Source organism: Hylobates moloch, unplaced genomic scaffold (assembly GCF_009828535.3).
Source record: "Hylobates moloch isolate HMO894 unplaced genomic scaffold, HMol_V3 SCAFFOLD_18, whole genome shotgun sequence".
Lineage (NCBI taxonomy): Eukaryota > Metazoa > Chordata > Mammalia > Primates > Hylobatidae > Hylobates > Hylobates moloch.
In genome coordinates this window covers 60,267,488-60,285,590 of record NW_026652293.1, presented here as the reverse complement: position 1 = coordinate 60,285,590, position 18,103 = coordinate 60,267,488, and the positions used below count along the sequence as shown (strand labels likewise).

Sequence of the window (18,103 nt, the reverse complement as noted above, 5' to 3'; positions counted from 1 at the left end):
AGGCGATCCCCACCCCTCCCCTCGGGCTGGCGCAGCCACTCGCGCCCCGAGCCCGCACCCCCTTGGGGGCCTCCGCTGGGCGCGCCGGCTGGACCCCGCCCGGCTTGGCCGCCGGCTGGAGCTGAGGCTCGGGCAGGGCGGGGGCGGGGAGTGGAGGGCGTGTGCGCGCGCGTGTGCCGGGGCCGGGGGGCCAGGCCGCCATATTGGATCCGGACTCGTCCGCGAGCCTCCGCCTGTGTGCGGCGGGACTGGAGGAGCCTCGCGGAGCCCAGGGCGCGAGCGCGAGAGGAGAGGGAAGGCGGGGGAGGGCTGGAAGGGAGAGGAAGGGAGTGGTTGGGAGCCGGGCTGCCGCAGCCTCTGGTCTCCTCAGCCGCCGAAGCGACCCCTCCTCCTGCGCCTCGGCCGCCTCCCTCCTCGCTGAGGAAAGATGCCCTTAGCCCAGGGGTGTGAAGAAAGGGGAGAAGTAGCTGCCAGAGCCGCCCGCGCCGCCGCCGCAGCTGCTGCCGCTTGTGTCCTTTGAATTCAGAGAAGCACCCCCCGCGCCTGGGGCGTCGGGAGCCTCCGGCGCGGCGGCCGCGGTGCGGGTGTGGGGGAGACCGGGCTCTCTGCCCGGCGCGGCACGGCTCGGCCCACGAGCGACCACCGACATGGAGTGGGCTCGGGCGGCCAAGTAGCCGCTGCTCCGGAGCCCGGTGCCAGTGCCGCCTGCAGCCCGCCTTCCACCCCTGGCTGCGCCGCCGGTCAGGCCCTAGGGAGAAGCCGGGAGGAAAATGAAGAGTTTTCACCGGAATCCGTTGAAAATAGGACTGACTGCAAAGCCTTAAAAAAGAAGGACCTCGGGAGGAGAAACGAAAAGCCGCCTCCAGGCAAGACTTGGCGTGCTCCGAGCCGAGGGGCTGCTTCAGGGACCTCGCCCCCTCCCTTTCCCGCTGGAGAAATTGCCGCTGATGCATTATCCAAGTGGTGGTTGGGAGGATTTGCAGCAACATTTTTGGTTTTCCCTCCCCCTTCTATGCATTCTGTTTTTTTCCTCCCTTTTCTGTTTTTTTTCTTCCCGGGAAGTGAATTGCTGATGCAAATCGGACTTTATTCATTAATGATGCAACCGGATTCGTTTCAGGATTACGTTGCACGAGTTGAATTTTGAATGAAGGAGAAGAGTTTTTTTTTTTTTTTTAAAGAAGTGTTGACTCTAGTTCATTGTACTTTTAATTATTTTATTTAAATATACGACTTAATTGTATTCTTTTAAAAATGCATTAAGTATATATTTTATGGTAATTTACCCTCAAAATATATGTATATGGGTGAAATTGAAGACGCTTCAGTTAAGTGAGGTTACTGGTGTGTTGGATGTTTAATTCAGCACCAGCATTGCATGACAGTTGTTTGAATAACAAGTGGTTTATTTTTAAAACCATACCTTTTAAAATTTAGAATCAGATAATAGTAAAAGTCATCATAATAATTTAAAGGAAAACTAGCAGAAATCTAAGCAAACATGTCTGGAGAAGTGCGTTTGAGGCAGTTGGAGCAGTTTATTTTGGACGGGCCCGCTCAGACCAATGGGCAGTGCTTCAGTGTGGAGACGTTACTGGATATACTCATCTGCCTTTATGATGAATGCAATAATTCTCCATTGAGAAGAGAGAAGAACATTCTCGAATACCTAGAATGGGGTAAGTTTGTGATTTTTAAAGAAACTCAATCTTTAGCTGGTCATTATGATTTACTTGGTATAGAGAGTTATGAGTAAACTCTACTCCGTTGAAAGAAAAAATACAATAAAAAAATAGACACTAGTTATTCAAGATTTTCCGCTAGTTTTTGGTAAATATTTTCCCAGGAGTAAAATTGTGCTGCTCAATTGTTGCCTTGATTTAAGGCCTAGCTAATGTGAAACTTGGCGATGAAGAACTTATGTTTTTAGGTCAACAGTAAGAGATTTTAAATCAATTCTGTGATGGGCAAAAGTGGATTATTGGTTACAGTTGCCTAATACATGGCACTATAATAGTCCTTTATTTGAAAGGTATTTATTGGTGGAAACATTCAGACTATGGAAATTATTCTCAAAATGGGAGGAGATATTAAAATATCTGTGTTTGCCTTAGGTCAACAGGAAGCTGAAGGTGGTGATCAGTGGGTTTTATTTCATCTCTACATAAGGAAACTGCTAAACATGGACTTTCCAAAAATTATGTTTGTAAGATTAAATGACATAGTTTAAAAATTTTGTGATAGTAGTTGATGGACAATGTTTGGGGGCAGCTTCCACTTGAGAGTTAGATTTTACTCCAAATTTAATTTAAATCTAAACTGGTTAGATTTTTGGCTTCATTCTTCTAGATATAGATGTGATTTAGAAGACCTACTGTAGTGGAGTAGATGAATGATGTGAGCAAACGCTCCATGACCTTCAAGCTTGAAGGCTTGGCTCAAGTTCTTCAGCGTCTGCTCTTATATACTGGGCACACTCTAATGTCCAGAAGTTCACTGTTGGAATAAGCACCCATCGTCACCCAGATCTGTCTATAGTAGTGGTACGTTGGCTTTTGAAGGATTTTGGCCAAATACTATTTTGTACCTTTGGAATACTAATCATTTTAGTTTGTTCTTATGCTAAGTTCTTATGCTAAAATATCTTTGTTCCCAGGTAAAACTTTATTTTCCTGAAGTAAAAAAGTCAAGTGCTGATTGTGTCTCTCTCTTTTTTTTTTTTTTTGGATTTGAAATTTATTCATAGTTAGTTTCTCAGGTAAATCACTGATCTAAGAATGCCTACACGTAATAACTTTAATTATTCAATTTGCCAGTATGAGGTTTCTAGCAACGTGATGTCATAAGGTTTAAAAAAATATGTAAATGTGAATAGAATAACTTTTCAAAACAGACTGCCAGACTCATCCTGGAAATGTAAGACATCTAAACCATCTTTCAAGTAACTTCTCACTTAAGAGTGAGACAAGTTTGACTTTGGTACTGGTTTTGTGAGTATACGTCTTTTATTTGTTGAATAAAATATTTTGTAAAGCATACGTAGTTTTACATCCCCATGTTTCACAATTTGAGAAATTCTGTAGTGTTCTTTATTTATTTATTTATTTATTTTTAAGACTTAAAGGGTTTTGGTACTTTTAGAGTTGGAACTTGAGTTCTTAAGTTATGGTTCCTTAATGACACTCTAGTCTGTGATTTTTGTCGTTTAATATTCTTTCCTATCTGCGAAGCTATGGGAGAACTCTATATGTACCAGTAGTAAATATAATTTTAAATGATTTATGATAAAGAGAAAACTGTATCCTCCATTGCCTTCTGATTATTAGAGTTTAGGTAAGTAGTTTTATGCTATGAGATATTTCTCTGTATTATCAGAATAATTTATATGTATTTTCCATTAAATATGTTTTCTTGGATGTTGTTTCTTTTATATGTATAAAAACACCTCGTTTATGTATATTTCTATATAAGCCAAATATCAAATAAGTATTTGGCTGAATATTATTTTTATTAGTATAGAAGTTTGGATAAAGAGTAAAAAGAAAGTTAAGAATGGAAAAGGCTGTCAGGAGTTGTGTAGTGAGTAGTAGTATTTGCTGTCTTTAAGTTATTTGAGAATTTAGGTTAAGAATGCTAGTCTATTTAAGAATTGAAATAGATCAGATGTTCTTTTTATGAATTGATAACTACATTTTGGGGAAATGTCCTATTTTATTTTAATTACCTAACAATATGTGAAAATCAGTTAAGACTATTTCCAAATTGTGAATTGACCTCAGTTCAATGTTTTAAACATTATTTTTTGGGACTCTGGTGGAAATTTACAGGGATTGTTGTTGAGGTTAAATTTGGTAATTTAGATTTGCCTTAAATGGTGTAATTTTAAGTTTGATTTTTAATAATTGAAAAAATATTGTCATTTAAATCTTTAAAAGACTATTTGCAACAGGAACACAGTATTAATAATACAAGTTGTTACATATTTGTGTTTGTTATTTATATTAATGAAAGTGTCAGCTAGATGCTACTTATTTTTATGCTGATGATAGATTACTCTTACAGTAGAGTCAGCCAAGATTCTTACCGGCTGTATTCAGCTTCATTTCTATCAATTTCATTTTATTCCTAGTTTTAGTCCATTTCATTTTTATATTGGTACAGTTAATGTTTTGTTCATAGCAGTATCATGACAATAAGAAAACTGACAATTCAAAGTCAGATACGTTGTTTTTCTTTGACAGCATTTCTTGCTTTTGGTGCTGATGGCTTGAGGGAGGAAATAAGTGGAAAGAGAAAGAGAGGATTAAGCCAGTGAGCACTAGAGCAAGGGAATAAAAGTGCCTTAAGACTATAGATCACATTTAAATTTAATAAGATGTATTATTTTTCATTTATAGTAAATAATATTTTCAAGACTTTTTTGTCTGCTTAGTTTTAAGTTGTTGAAATGATTATGGTTTGTATGTTTGTGTGTACAGTAATAGTCTGGATGTCAGACTCTAGAATAAATTACAGTGGAGTTGTAGAAGTAAAAATAACTTCCACATTGTAAACTAATTTGCTAGTAATGACTGAATTAGTATATCATTCGTTAAATCGGCCACACCCTACTTTGAAATGGGAAATTGGAATTTTAGAGAATTATTTACCAATTTACTTAATAAATGTAAGATAATATTACTTAATACAAAATAAATATGCAAGGCTGTCTGTGGATAACTGTATTTTGATGCTTTTTGAATTTTGGACTTTGTAACATATAGAAATTATCACTAAATAACGGTAATTTTATAGCTTATTCAGATTTTGTATATACATAGAGAATAGTCTGTTTAATAAATTTGTACCTAGAGCATATCAGCAGGTACTATGCTTTAAGCTTTTCTTTTTATTAGAATAGTTTTAAAGCTGTTCACTTTTTTTTTTACACGAGGGTTAAGTGAGGTGTTGATGGATCTGTATCTTTTCTAGGATACTTTTGTTCTTCACATATGCTGTTCCTCATTGTTAGCTTTTCCTAAGTAGAATTTATTAATCAGTCCGAATTATCAAAATGTTCATTTAATACAGATGATTACATTTATTTTATTTAAGTTCTCAACTAGAATAATCAGCAATATCGGTTGGGTACTTGTTTCCTTTATACTAGCCACCTAATATTCTATTCTCGGAATGATAATGAGTAAGTGCAATTATTTTATCCAGTACAATGCTGGCACATGGTAGAAGTGTGTTCAATAAATGTAATGGCTATTATTATAACATTTCTATTTGTCTCTCTCTTTTTAAGAGAAATTACACTTAGAGGTTGCCAGATGATACTGGTTACTGGCATTCATGATGGAATAGCATAAGAGTGATGCTGTTGGTAAAATTACATCTAGGAAAAATTCCCTATAAAGTAGAGTGAACTTAGATATAATGAACTAGTGCTGTCAACCCCTAAACTCTTTGAAATACTTGATGTTCATTGGTAATTTTTTTGTTTTTAGGAACATCACCCCTTTTATTTTATGTATTGATTTATTTTAGAGACAGGATTGTGTTATAATTTTTTTGTTTTTAGGAACATTACTCTTTTTATTTTATGTATTGCTTTATTTTAGAGACAGGGTTGTATTAGGCTGTTCTCACATTGCTATAAAGAACTACCTAAGACTGAGTAATTTATAGAGAAAAGAGGTTTGATTGGCTCACAGTTCCGCAGGCTACAGGAGGCATGCATGGGAGGCCTCAGGAAACTTGCAATCATGGTAAAAGGCAAAGGGGAAGCCGACCCCGTCCTGCGTGGCTGGAGTGGGAGCAAAAGAGGGAAGGGGGAGATGCTATACGCTTTTAAACAACCAGATCTTGTGAGAACTCACTCACTATCACAGGAACACAAAGGGGAATTCTGCCCTCATGATCCAGTCACCTCCCACCAGGTCCCTCCTCTAATACTGGCATTACAGTTTTATATGAGATTTGAGTGACGGCACAAATCCAAACCATGTCAAGGGTCTTACTATGTTTCCTAGGCTGGTCTTGAACTCCTGGGCTCAAGAGATCCTCCCACCTCAGCCTCCTAAAGAGCTGGGATTATAGGCATGCACCACCACACCCAGCTTTTTTAAAAAAAGAATATATTGCTTTATGAGTGAAAACAGGATGTCAGGATTAACACTTTAGGAATTTTAGAAATATATTTATTTTATATGGAAATGTAAGGCATACCTTAGTATAGCAGTATATAAAAACAAATAGTGCAGTATGCTGGAAATTTTATGAAATGTCCCATAATTCCTAGGACTTGAATACTATTACACAGTAAGCTCAGGCTATTTTAGGATAAAATAATTTAGCTCAAATAAATATTTTATTGTACCACTCTTCTATGGCAGTCAAAAATTTGTTCCCTGACCTTTTTCTCATTTCGTACATTTATTGACAGTATGTTATGTATGTAGCTCATTGTTTTTCTCCTGCTGGTTGTGATAGGTTTTAAAATCAATTACTAAGTCTAACCAGCATTTAAAAAATCAAAGACTAGAATAGAAAATATAAAGTACATCAAATGTAGAAGGAATAAGTATTGTTGTGCAAAACATTATGTTTTTCTGTATTTCTTATTCCCATATTTCTTACTATAGGTTGAGATAAAAAGTTTGAAATACTTTAGTGTAGGTGCAGCTATGCTATGTTGACAAACAGTGAAAATATTATAGACAGTTCATTTTTTCAAAAAGGACACATGATAGATTAGGGACTTACTCAAGAACCTAGTGAAAGGAAAGAGTGTAGGTATGGGCCAGATACAGACTTAGAAATAGATGGGAAGAGGAGACATGGGGGAGGGAGAACATGAGAATGAGTAGGGAGAGGGAGATAGAGAATGAGAATGAATACTGTGTTCCTGAGTTGCTACTTCAGTCTGACTTGTTGAATGATAGGGATTTTTTTTTTTATGATTGGGTATTTTTAATTTAAAAGAACTTAATGGGCAGAGGAGTTAATTTCACTCTTTTGTATTTCCTTCAATGGTTTATTGTCTCTGTCCTTTTCCTTTTCTGACTTTGGGCTAATGGATGTTGACTTTGGTTAATTGTCAGAGGTATATACGTTTTTGAGTTTGAGTGATAACCATATGACCTATAAACAAAGGTAGTAGTTTCTTGGTTTTAGCTTCCCATCACTTCAGATGAACTCTGGGGTAGATGTAGGTGAGGATTTGCTAGTTCTATCCGATTTTTTCCTCATCCTTTGTTGCTCAGGAAACTGCCAGTTTTAGGTATCGAGGACCAAGAATTGCTTAGCTCCTTTTGCCCTATTTTGATGAGTCAAGAAGTCTTTGCATAATAATTATTATGAGAGACCATCATGGCTCACTACAGCCTCAACCTCCTGGGCTCAGGTGATCCTCCTGTCTCAGCTTCCCAAGTAGCTGGAGCTACAGGCATGTGCCACCACGCCCAGCTAATTAAAAATTTTTTTTGTGTGTGGAAGTGGGAGTCTCATTATGTTGTCCTGGCTGGTCTCAAACTCCTGGCCTCAAGCGATCCGCCTGCCTTGGGCTTCCAAAGTGTTGGAATTGCAAGTGTGATCTTCTGCACCTGGTGTGATTTGTGTTTTTGAATTACCCACACTGTAAGTATAGATCATCCCAGACACAAGTTTTTTGTTGTATATAAAAACTCCTTTCCAAATCTAGGGGACTTCCTTTTTGTCCCTGTTAATGGTGAGTAGAGCTCCAGGATTATTCTTTCTAGCTAGCTTCTACACACTTCCTTCCTATGACTGCCATCTCTTTTTCTAGTCAGTAGGTAGGGAATGGCTAACCTTCTATTGGCTAGTGTTTCTTTATCTGTCACTGTATGAGAGCAGCACTTTAGCTTTCATGTTAACGGGGCACAAAGACCTGGCTCCCCCTTTCCAATCCCATTGTTTGCCATTATTCTTCCTCATGGAACTGTTTGCTTCTCTTTTGGGATTAGGGCCTCTTCACTGTAACCTCCCTCCCTAGTTTCAAAATGTGTTCTGGAAATCCATGGGATATTTAATAGATACTTGAGCAAGGGGAAAGGTTTATATGAATAAATCAGTTTAGGAAACGATTTTAGACAACATTTAATGTTAAAAATATGGCAGATTATCCTAGAATTTATGAAGTTTATCTGACTATGGAATAAGCTTTTTTTCAGAGTGTCTGGAGGGTGGGTGGCAACCAGTGTTTCATAGAATGCGCTTTGGGAAATGTTCTTCCAGTATAAGGTCATGGTTTTCCTTGTAACTTCCTAAGTAGCAGGGTTAGAAAGAAATATTGAGAGAAATTTGGGATATTGTGTGGATTGGAGAGAGAATCCAAATCTGAATAAGTTTTATTTTACTCAGTGGCTGTGAACTTCATTTTCTGTGTGAAAGTCATGTGCACTGAAAGATAAATTTAATCATGGTGAAATAACATGAGTGATGCTGTTGGTAAAATTACATCTAAGAAAAGCACCCTAAAAAGTAGAGTGAAATTTGACATCATAATGAACCAGTGCTGTCAACCCCTAAAGTCCTTGAAATTACTGAGAGATCTCTTAATTATGACCTTTTCCTGCTCTAATTAAACCTGCTTTTCTTTATGTGTAGGCATTCACATTAAAAACAGAAATTCTCACTTTATTTTTTACAGCTTTCATTACTGTAAATGTTGCAAAACTATTTTCTATCTGAAAAGATTACATTCATTACTTTGTGATGTTTAAGAGGAAAATATCATGGACTCATATAGTTTTAAAACCCTGTTACAGTGTTAAATATTGTTTTTTTGCAGTGTAACAGATTTTTGCTAGGCCATTGGTTTCAGACTTTTGGACTAGTGTGGGAACTTTACTGCTATTTATTACATCCATGAAGCGCTGTGTTTCTAGTGCCAGCACCTATTTATATATACTGTTAAGGAAACTAGAAAATATATACTTTTATTAAGGAGAAAACATATATAATTGGTGCTATTTTGGCATTGTGTGAACAGTTAAAACTGTGGTTGCCATTAACTTTTGTTCTGAGTTTTTGGGAGGCCAGATAATAATCATGGAGGACAATCTAATTTCATTGTTTAAAGACAGACAGCATATAGGGGAATAAAATTAGTTTTCTCTCTCTCTCTTTTTTTTTTTTTTTGGTAGAGATAGGGTCTCACTATGTTGCCCAGGCTGGTCTTGAACTCCTAGCCTCAAACAATTCTCTGACCTTGGCCTCCCCAAAGTGCTGGGATTACAGATGTGAGCAGCTGCACCTGGCCTTTTTTCTTTTTTCTGATTTAGATTTATTTTTCTCTTTAACTCTTCCTCACCAGTGCCATTCTTCCCACCCCTGTTCTAATTATACTGGAAAGTACTACTTCTATGGATGAAAACAATATTTTGAAAAGATTGTGAATTATTTCAGTCATGTGCAATCATTTGTTAACTTTCAGTTTTATTTCAGATTGCTTAAACATCACTGTAGGCTTAATCAAAGAAAAAAACACCTTCTGTTTAGTTCGGTCTATTCATAGTGATAACACTTAATCCAGTTTCCTTAGAGTTTCCATGGTGAACATCTACAAGTAGAACACCTAACCTGAAATGTTTCTGTTCTAAACCAATATACTGGAAAAGAGCAAGGGGTTTTGGATTAAGACTGACTGCTTTGATTATTAGCTGGGTGATTTAGTTATTTAACCTCCCTATGTCTCTTTGTGAAAAATGGACATAAGACTAATAGTTTACTTTTCTAAAAAGTTAAAAGTTGGTTTAGGATTCTTCGTTTTCTGGTGATTTATAGTTGTATTTTGTCAGCTTGTTTCCCATTCTGTTTTTTTTGTTTTTGTTTTTGTTTTTTTTTGAGATGGAGTCTCACTCTGTTGCCCAGGCTGGAGTGCAGTGGTGTGATCTCAGCTCACTGCAACCTCCACCTCCCGGGGTCAAGCAATTCTCCTGCCTCAGCCTCCCAAGTAGCTGAGACTACAGGTGCACACTGCCATGCCCGGCTAATTTTTTTTTTTGTATTTTAGTAGAGACAAGGTTTCACCGTGTTGCCCAGGCTCATCTCGAACTCCTGAACTCAGGCAATCCACCGGGCTCGGTCTCCCAAAGTGCTGGGATTTTAGGCATGAGCCACTGTGCCCGGCCTCCTATTCTGCTTTTTAAAATTTCTATTCTACCTAGCCTTATGATAAAGGAATAATTAAAATGCCATTTATTGGTAAATAATAACTGAAATGCATAGCTATATTAAGGATGTAAATAACTTTTACTATTAACATACATTCGTATCTTACTGATGGTATTTTATTATATTGGGATTGAAGATGCCAATATTTTTGTGTGACTATGCAAAAAAATCTTAGAAGCTTTTTGCATTGGAACATTTTGTTGTTATATAATTATTCTTCAGTAAATATCAAGTTAATGCTCATTCGTCCACCACCAACAACAAATATGAGATGACTAATTACATTTTATTTTTATATTTATATATCTCCAATCTGCACATCAATGGTAGAGTTCTGGACCTCAACACAGAGGGTTAAAATCGTCATGAAAAATGATTGATGTGTTGTTCATTTAGGACTTTTTATGTATTAAAGATTATGCAGCACCCATGAATGTATTTGTGACCTGACACTACCACAAATATGTGGTATGTAGAAACTTAATGTACGCTAGTGTTTCCTAAATTATATTTCAAGAGCTGTAAATGAATATTCTGAAAATTAAGAGTTCAGTGGATACGTAAGATTGGAAAATAGTGCTTTTTGTATGCCTCTTTGGATACTACAAAGCACATTATCATAGAAAAACTTTCAAAAAGTTTGGTGTAGAAACCGTTTAAACTTTGTTTTACCTAGAATTTGACTGAGTAATTTAACATTGGAACTCCTTATGAAGAACAGCTGACAGAGTTTGGGAAATGCTGGTATATACTTAACCATAGGTAGTGTGAGAGCCTTTAAACTGGTTGTGTGACAGAAAGTGATTAATAAATTCTTCTACCACATAAATTGTCACAATTTATATCAATTTCCAAACGAAGGCAGAGGTTTGAAGGTTTGCCTTTATCCTTTCCATATTTCTTTGCATATCTGTTTATGTCATCTAAGCAATATTAAGTTGGTGTGGAGTTTTGTATTGGGTTTATATATCTTCACAAAGAAAGGACAGTGAGACTTGATACATGCCTTCAAGGAGTTTATATGTGCAATTCTTGGTTTGCAAAGATGCACCTGCTAAGCTAGTGATTTTGTTTTTTTCCAGTAAAGCTTTATTATGTTCTAATCCAGTTACCTCTCTAACCATTGGTACAGAATTTGGGATCGATATTGTCATGGCTGTGAAATAGAACAATGCTAATTAGATTTTATGAAAGTTTTGTAAAAGCAGTATAGTTGTCTTGCTACAGCAAGAATCCCATCTTTAAGTATCATTGTTTACTTGGAGTGGTTAATGCAGTGCCCCAAGTTGACTCAGATACTGTTAAAAGCACTCAAGCATCTACTTAGAAGTGGTGTGCCCTGAGATTTAAAAAATACTTGTTTGAAAAGATTAGGAAAAGCCCCCGCTATGAAACAGTGACTGAAGCCCCTTTTTGAGATTGTATTGCTAGCTATCTATGATCTTGCCCTGAGCTAAAATCACAACTAAGAAACATTTAACAACAGACTAAGTTCAGGTATGTAGTGAAGCTGACATATGATATCATAAAGCTTTTCCATACTCTCTACTTATAGAGATTCTCCTAGAGTTTATGGTTAAAACTACAATAATATTTTCAGGTCTAGTGTAGTATCTGTTTCTGCCTTTTTGCTGCATGCGTTCGTAATGTGTTACCCATTTCTGACTAACACATGCTAAGTTGACAGTTTCCTCTAAGAGTCCTTTGCTGTGTTATGTTGCTTGAGGCTGTGATTAAGTGTGATCATCATATTTGTCTCTTTTGCCTATGTGCCTCTGGTAATCCCAGTTAAGTGTGGTAGCTCATGAGTTCTGGTTTTATTCAACCTCTGTGTGCATCTGGCTCAGTTGACTTCTCTGTATTAAACATGTACAAATGGATTACATTCCTGGATCTTACTGACCTGATTAATCATGTTTGTTTTTCCATTAAATGCTAAGCAATAACAACTTCCTTATTACATGTACCTCTAACCTGAAAATATTGTGAATTCTACACATCCAGGACCTTTGTAGAAGAAAGTAAAAAAAAAAAAATTATAACACGATCCTTTGATCATGTCAACATCCTGCTTAATATACTTCAATGACTACTGAAAGCTTCTTTCAGAATGACATTTGAACTCCTCTTTAGCATGCCATATAGAATTTTTAATATGATCCTGTTTACTTCTCTTTTTCTTCACTTTATTTATTTATTTAGTTTTTTGAGATGGAGTCTCGCTCTGTCACCCAGGCTGGAGTGCAGTGGCATGATCTTGGCTCACTGCAACCTCCGCCTTCTGGGTTCAAGCAATTCTCCCGCCTCAGCCTCCCGAGTAGCTGGGATTATAGGCACCCACCACCATGCCTGGCCAATTTTTGTATTTTTAGTAGAGATGGGGTTTCACTATGTTGGCCAGGCTGGTCTCAAACTCCTGACCTCAGGTTATCCACCCAGCTTGGCCTCCCAAAGTGCTGGGATTATAGGCGTGAGCCACCGTTCCCGGAAGATGCTATGATATTTTAATGGCTGAAAAAATGGTGTCAAATTTGATGATGGTGATGAAGAAAATAATTTTCATAATCCTTAAAGTATATGAACTTGGTTGAAAGAGAATAAAGTCAGCTTAATAAGAATAACATCTAAAGGTATGAGAGGACCTAGTAATCCTTGAAAGACCAACCGTAAGAGACTTCTCTGACAGCAAGAAAAAATAAAAGAGTAAACAACAAGAAATGAATAGGAGGTTTCTTGAGACAACAAACCACAATGCAGACATTACACAAATGTGAGTTACTTTTATCCTATCCATTTTGGGATTAATGTAAAGAATAAGAGTAATCTATAAAGAGTAATGGATTTAAGGTTAAAAAATGTTTGCCTCAGCTTCCCAAAGTGCTGGGATTACGGTGTGAGCCACCGTGCCTGGCTTTTTCTTCACTTAAAAAAATTTTGAAATAATCTCAAGTTTACAGAAACATTGCAAGTGTAGTGCAATTTTTTTCCTCTGGAACCATTTGAGAGTAAGTAGCCTACCTAATGCTCTGTCATCCCTGTATATTTTCTGCATTCTTCTACCTAACCACAATACAGCTATTAAAATGAAGAAATTAACATTGATGTATATTGTCATCTAATCTTTAGGGCTGAATTGTTGAGGAAGGAGAAGGGAATGGCCACTTATTATGTATGTTTGTGTGTATATGCAATTTTATATTTATTTTCCACTGTCATCTTAAAAATTATTTAAAGTTCTTTAAGAAATTTACCTATAGTAAAATTCACTTATTTTGGTGTGAATCCTGTGAGTTTTAACAAATATAAAGTCATGTGACCACTACCATAGTCAAGGTATAGAGCAGTTCCATCATCCCTAAAATTCTCTTGTGCTGTTCTTTTGTCCCACACTCATCTTTTACTCCAGCTATAAATGAATTTGACTCTTTTACTAATTAAACCATGACTTTGATTATTCATGACTTTTCACATATTGGTTAAATTGTTTGGAAACTCCCCTTTCACTGCACCCCATAGGAGACATTTGGTAATGTAGGTTGAATGAATTATGCCATTATACTTGTTATATGCAAGGCTAGAAGCAATAGCTCTAATCTTGAAACATTGTATGAAACTCATATTTTTAATGCCAGGGACTTGTTTCTTCTTTGATTTACCCTATTTTATTTCAAAGTAATTTTTTCCTTTTTAAAATTATTTAATAATTAGAAATAGTGACAATAGGCCAGGCGCGGTGGCTCACGCCTGTAATCCCAGCATTTTGGGAGGCCGAGGCAGGTGGATCACGAGGTCAGGAGATCGAGACCATCCTGACTAACACGGTGAAACCCCGTCTCTACTAAAAATACAAAAAATTAGCCGGGCGAGGTGGCGGGTGCCTGTAGTCCCAGCTGCGCGGGAGGCTGAGGCAGGAGAATGGCATGAACCCCGGGGGGCGGAGCCTGCAGTGAGCCGAGATCGCACCACTGCACTCCAGCCTGGGCGACAGGTGAGACTCTGTCTCAAAGAAAAAAAAGAAAAAAAAAGAAATAGTGATAATAAAAATTCAAAAGTGATTTTTCTGTTTTTCTTTTTTTTGAGACAGAATCTTGCTTTGTTGCCCAGGCTGGAGTACAGTGGTGTGATCTTGGCTCACTGCAACCTGTACCTCCTGAGTTTAAGCAATTCTTCTGCCTCAGCCTCCTTGAGTAGCTGGGACTGCAGACATGTGCCACTATGCCTGGCTAATTTTTGTATTTTTTGTAGAAAGGGGGTATCGCTGTGTTGACCAGGCTGGCCTGGAACTCCTGGCCTCAAGTGATCCATCCACCTCGGCTTCCCAAAGTGCCAGGATTACCGGCGTGATTACAGATGCCGCCATATGTGGTCAAAAGTGATTTTTATATGAGTAGTCATTTATTATCCCCTAGCAGTTGGCAATTTGTAAACAAGTACTTCATGGTAGTGAGGTAAGGAGAAGAGGGTGCTGCTATTTAAAAGAATGAGGTAAAATGCAGATCATCTCAAATTTTTCAAGGTAAAAGTTCTTAACTCTACATTTAACTTTATTTGCACAATGTCCATCATAAACTTTAGAGTCTGGTGATGATGGATTGGGCATACAAATATAACTTCATTTCCTTCTGCAATTCACTAACACTATAATAAAGTAATTTTTTTAAAGAGTCATAAACCTTTAAGGATGATAAGAGTGGTAGAAGAGACTATAGAAATGAAATTTTGGAAGCTGAAAAGCAGGTAGATGAGTGGTAATGACTTAGGAGATCTGAGAAAGTCAAATTCCAAATTAGCAGTGGTGAAAGCTGAGGACCTGTTCAGTTTACTTGGCAGAATCTTCAAAAGTTTTAGAAATTGCTATCTTTAGGAACCTCTGGAAGTTGAGGTATGGGTAGGGCTAAAGTACAGAGGATTGATTGAGGCTGGTTTAGAAGCAGTAGAAACTCTAGAGCAATTCCCCTGTTGAGTGCCATTGGGTTACTTTATCCCTCTCCTCAAACAAATGTTGTTCTTAGTAAAACAGAGGTTTTCTGGATTGGGCAACATAGGCATAGTTTATGGTGGACATTTCATATTGAAAATAAGGAGATTAAGTAAATTTGTATTCACTTCTGCTCCCAGAAGGCTGGCAACTAGGCCTTTAGCACAAAGACAGGAGATTAGAAGAGTCTTGTCTGGAGAATCTGACTCTCCCCAAGAAGAAAGAACTTAGAGATGCAGATATTAGAGGCTTCTCAGTAAAGGGTTCAGGCAGTGACACTACAGTGAGATTTGTTATCAGTGGGTTTCACCCAAGGGTTTGGAGCTTCACATCATGTTATAGTTCTCATAATTAAATATGAATGGAAAACTGAGAATTGCCAGACATCTGAGGATCCTCAAAGCCTCTATAGGGTACAATCCCAAACAAAAAAAGCAATCCATATGAAACATACTTTTCAGGGAAAGCATAACTTCGGAAAAAAACAACCCCCCCCCCCAAAAAAAAACAAACCGTATCACATAAAACTATCAGTATTTTCCAGAGATGAGAGAAAATACTGCAATCATGAAGTCAGGATGCCATAACAAGGAACAAAAGAGAATGAAAAAAGTTTTTTGAAGTTAATATGATAGCTAAAATGGAAACCTCAGTACAAGATTGGAAAGTAGAAAAGTGGAGCAAAAAGCCACAGAGAGATAGAAAAGAGGAGATAGAGGAGAAAATTAAAGGACCAATTTAGGAGGCCTGAATAATAATCTGATGAATGATAGGAATTCTAAAAGAGCACTTTGATAGAACAGAGGGGAAAAAATCATCAAATAATTCAATAAAATGTTGTAGAACCAAAGGACGTGAGTTCCCAGATAGAAGGGCCTACTAAATACGCAGGTCAGTGGATGAAAATAGATTCGCATCAAGGTTCAGAACCAGTACATTTTGGAATTCCTAAAACTCTGGGTACAAACAAGAGACCCCAAAAGATTCCAAAGAGTGTGAATACAAAGGATAAGAATCAGAAATGCTTTGGCCTTTTCAGCAGCAACACTAGAAGCTAGAAGACAGTGTTAATATTTTGAAGGAAAACAGTTTCTAAACTGAAATTCTATATCCAGCCAAATTCTTAAGTATGAGGGTGGGATAAGGACGTTTTTAGGCATGAAGGTGTTAAAAATTCTGTAACCTGTGGGCTACAAATGGTTTGCTTAGGATAAGGAGCTTCCCAGGATATGGGACATGTACTAAAACCAGGAAAGTCTTAGGTAAACTGGAATGAGTTGATTGCCTTAGCAGCAACTAGATAAAGGAGTGAATGAAGATGAGGAAGTAACAGGATATAGGAAGCAGGAGATACAATGCAGGAGAGAGTAGAAAAGATTTCCTAAGACTGTAATGAAGGAAGAATACAAAATGACAACTTTGTGCCAAGCATAGAGGTGAACCATAACAGATAGGATGCAGTTCAGAAGGTTTCAGGACAGACTTAAGCATCTGATATGGATGAACATCCTGAGAGATTTGGAAATCTGGGGAGAGTTTAAGATTGCTTAGGAAATGAAGCAAATGAGAAAACAATAAGAAAAATAGAAATTTGTTTAGGAAAGGAAAAGTAATAACATATGGTTATAGTAATGGAAACACTTAATATTTATCTAATTGAAATTATGCTATAACCATATTGGGAGGATGGTATGGAAAGGGAATTTTTTTTTGGTGGAAGTGATAGTAGGTACAGGGCCTAATGTTTTTCCTAAATCTTAAGTGATGATTGAATGTGTATTTATGAATAACTGATAAAAATGAAAATTAAAAAAACAGCTGTAGTTTTTACAGAATTAAAAAGTCTGAATCCGTCTGGGCACAGTGGCTCATGCCTGTAATCCCAGCATTTTGGGAGGCCGAGGTGGGCAGATCAAAGGTCAAGAGATTGAGACCATCCTAGCCAACATGGTGAAACCCTGTCTATACTAAAAATACACAAATTAGCTGGGCATGGTGGCACATGCCTGTAGTCCCAGCTACCCTGGAGGCTGAGGCAGGAGAATCGCTTGAACCCAGGAGGCAGAGGTTGCAGTAAGCTGAGATCGCATCACCGCACTTTAGCCTGGCGACAGAGTGAGACTTCATCTCAAAAAAAAAAAAGGTCTAAATCCTTTACTCCTACTTCATTGATCTTATTTTCAAACTTGTGTTTTTCTTTTTGAGGTATTTCTAAGTCCTGTAATCAAGGAGCTCAAAACTGGATAGAGCAAATGGGAAATTTGTGTTAGAATTTATGAGTATATTCTTTGAGCAGATCAGTCTTTTTCTTCTTTAGTTATTTCTCTGTTCTTATAGATGGCAATTTATAAATAGTCTTTATCTGTTTTAGGAGTTTAGTTGATTCCTGAAAAACCTATGTAGGTTAAATTCATTAATGATACACAGATACTTCTGTGAACACACAGCAAAAGAACGCTAACAGAGCAGTGAAGACAAATCACACAAATGATGTAAATGACGCAAATGATGGATATGATTATTATTTCTTTAAGGAGCTGCCAGGTGCTATGAGGAGGCATCAGAATACATGTCAGCTATACAACTGCAAAGGTAGCTTTGGTTTAGCAGCGCTTACCTGCCCTTCTGAAGTTCAAGTTGATACTTGTAAATGCAAAGAAATGCCGTGTGTGTGTGTGTGTGTGTGTGTGTGTGTGTGTGTGTGTGTGTAAATTCTCATAGCTTTTGGAGTACAAGAGGTTTTTGGTTACATGGATGAATTGTATAGCGGGGAAGTCCAAGATTTTAGTACACTCGTCACCTGAGTACTGTACATTTTACCCAATGCATAGTTTTTTATCCCTTACCCCCTTTCCTCCTCCTCGCTTCTGAGTCTCCAACTCCATTATACTACTCTGTCTGCCTTTGTGTACCCATAGCTTAGCTCCCACTTATGAGAACATA

General features: G+C 37.6%; 1 protein-coding gene across 20 annotated transcripts in view; it reads left to right on the top strand.

Annotated features, from left to right (window-relative positions):
• Positions 1–223: 223 nt before the first annotated feature.
• Positions 224–18,103, top strand: part of CDC42BPA (CDC42 binding protein kinase alpha) — a 320,366-nt gene continuing 302,486 nt past the window's right edge. For all 20 annotated transcript variants that reach the window (XR_009210848.1, XR_009210849.1, XR_009210847.1 and 17 more), the window contains exon 1: positions 224–1,679. Coding sequence is in view for 15 of the 20 variants with exons in the window: in XM_058430788.1 (XP_058286771.1) it covers positions 1,502–1,679 (178 nt within the window). In the remaining 5 variants the exon portion in view is untranslated. The remainder of the gene's footprint in view (positions 1,680–18,103) is intronic.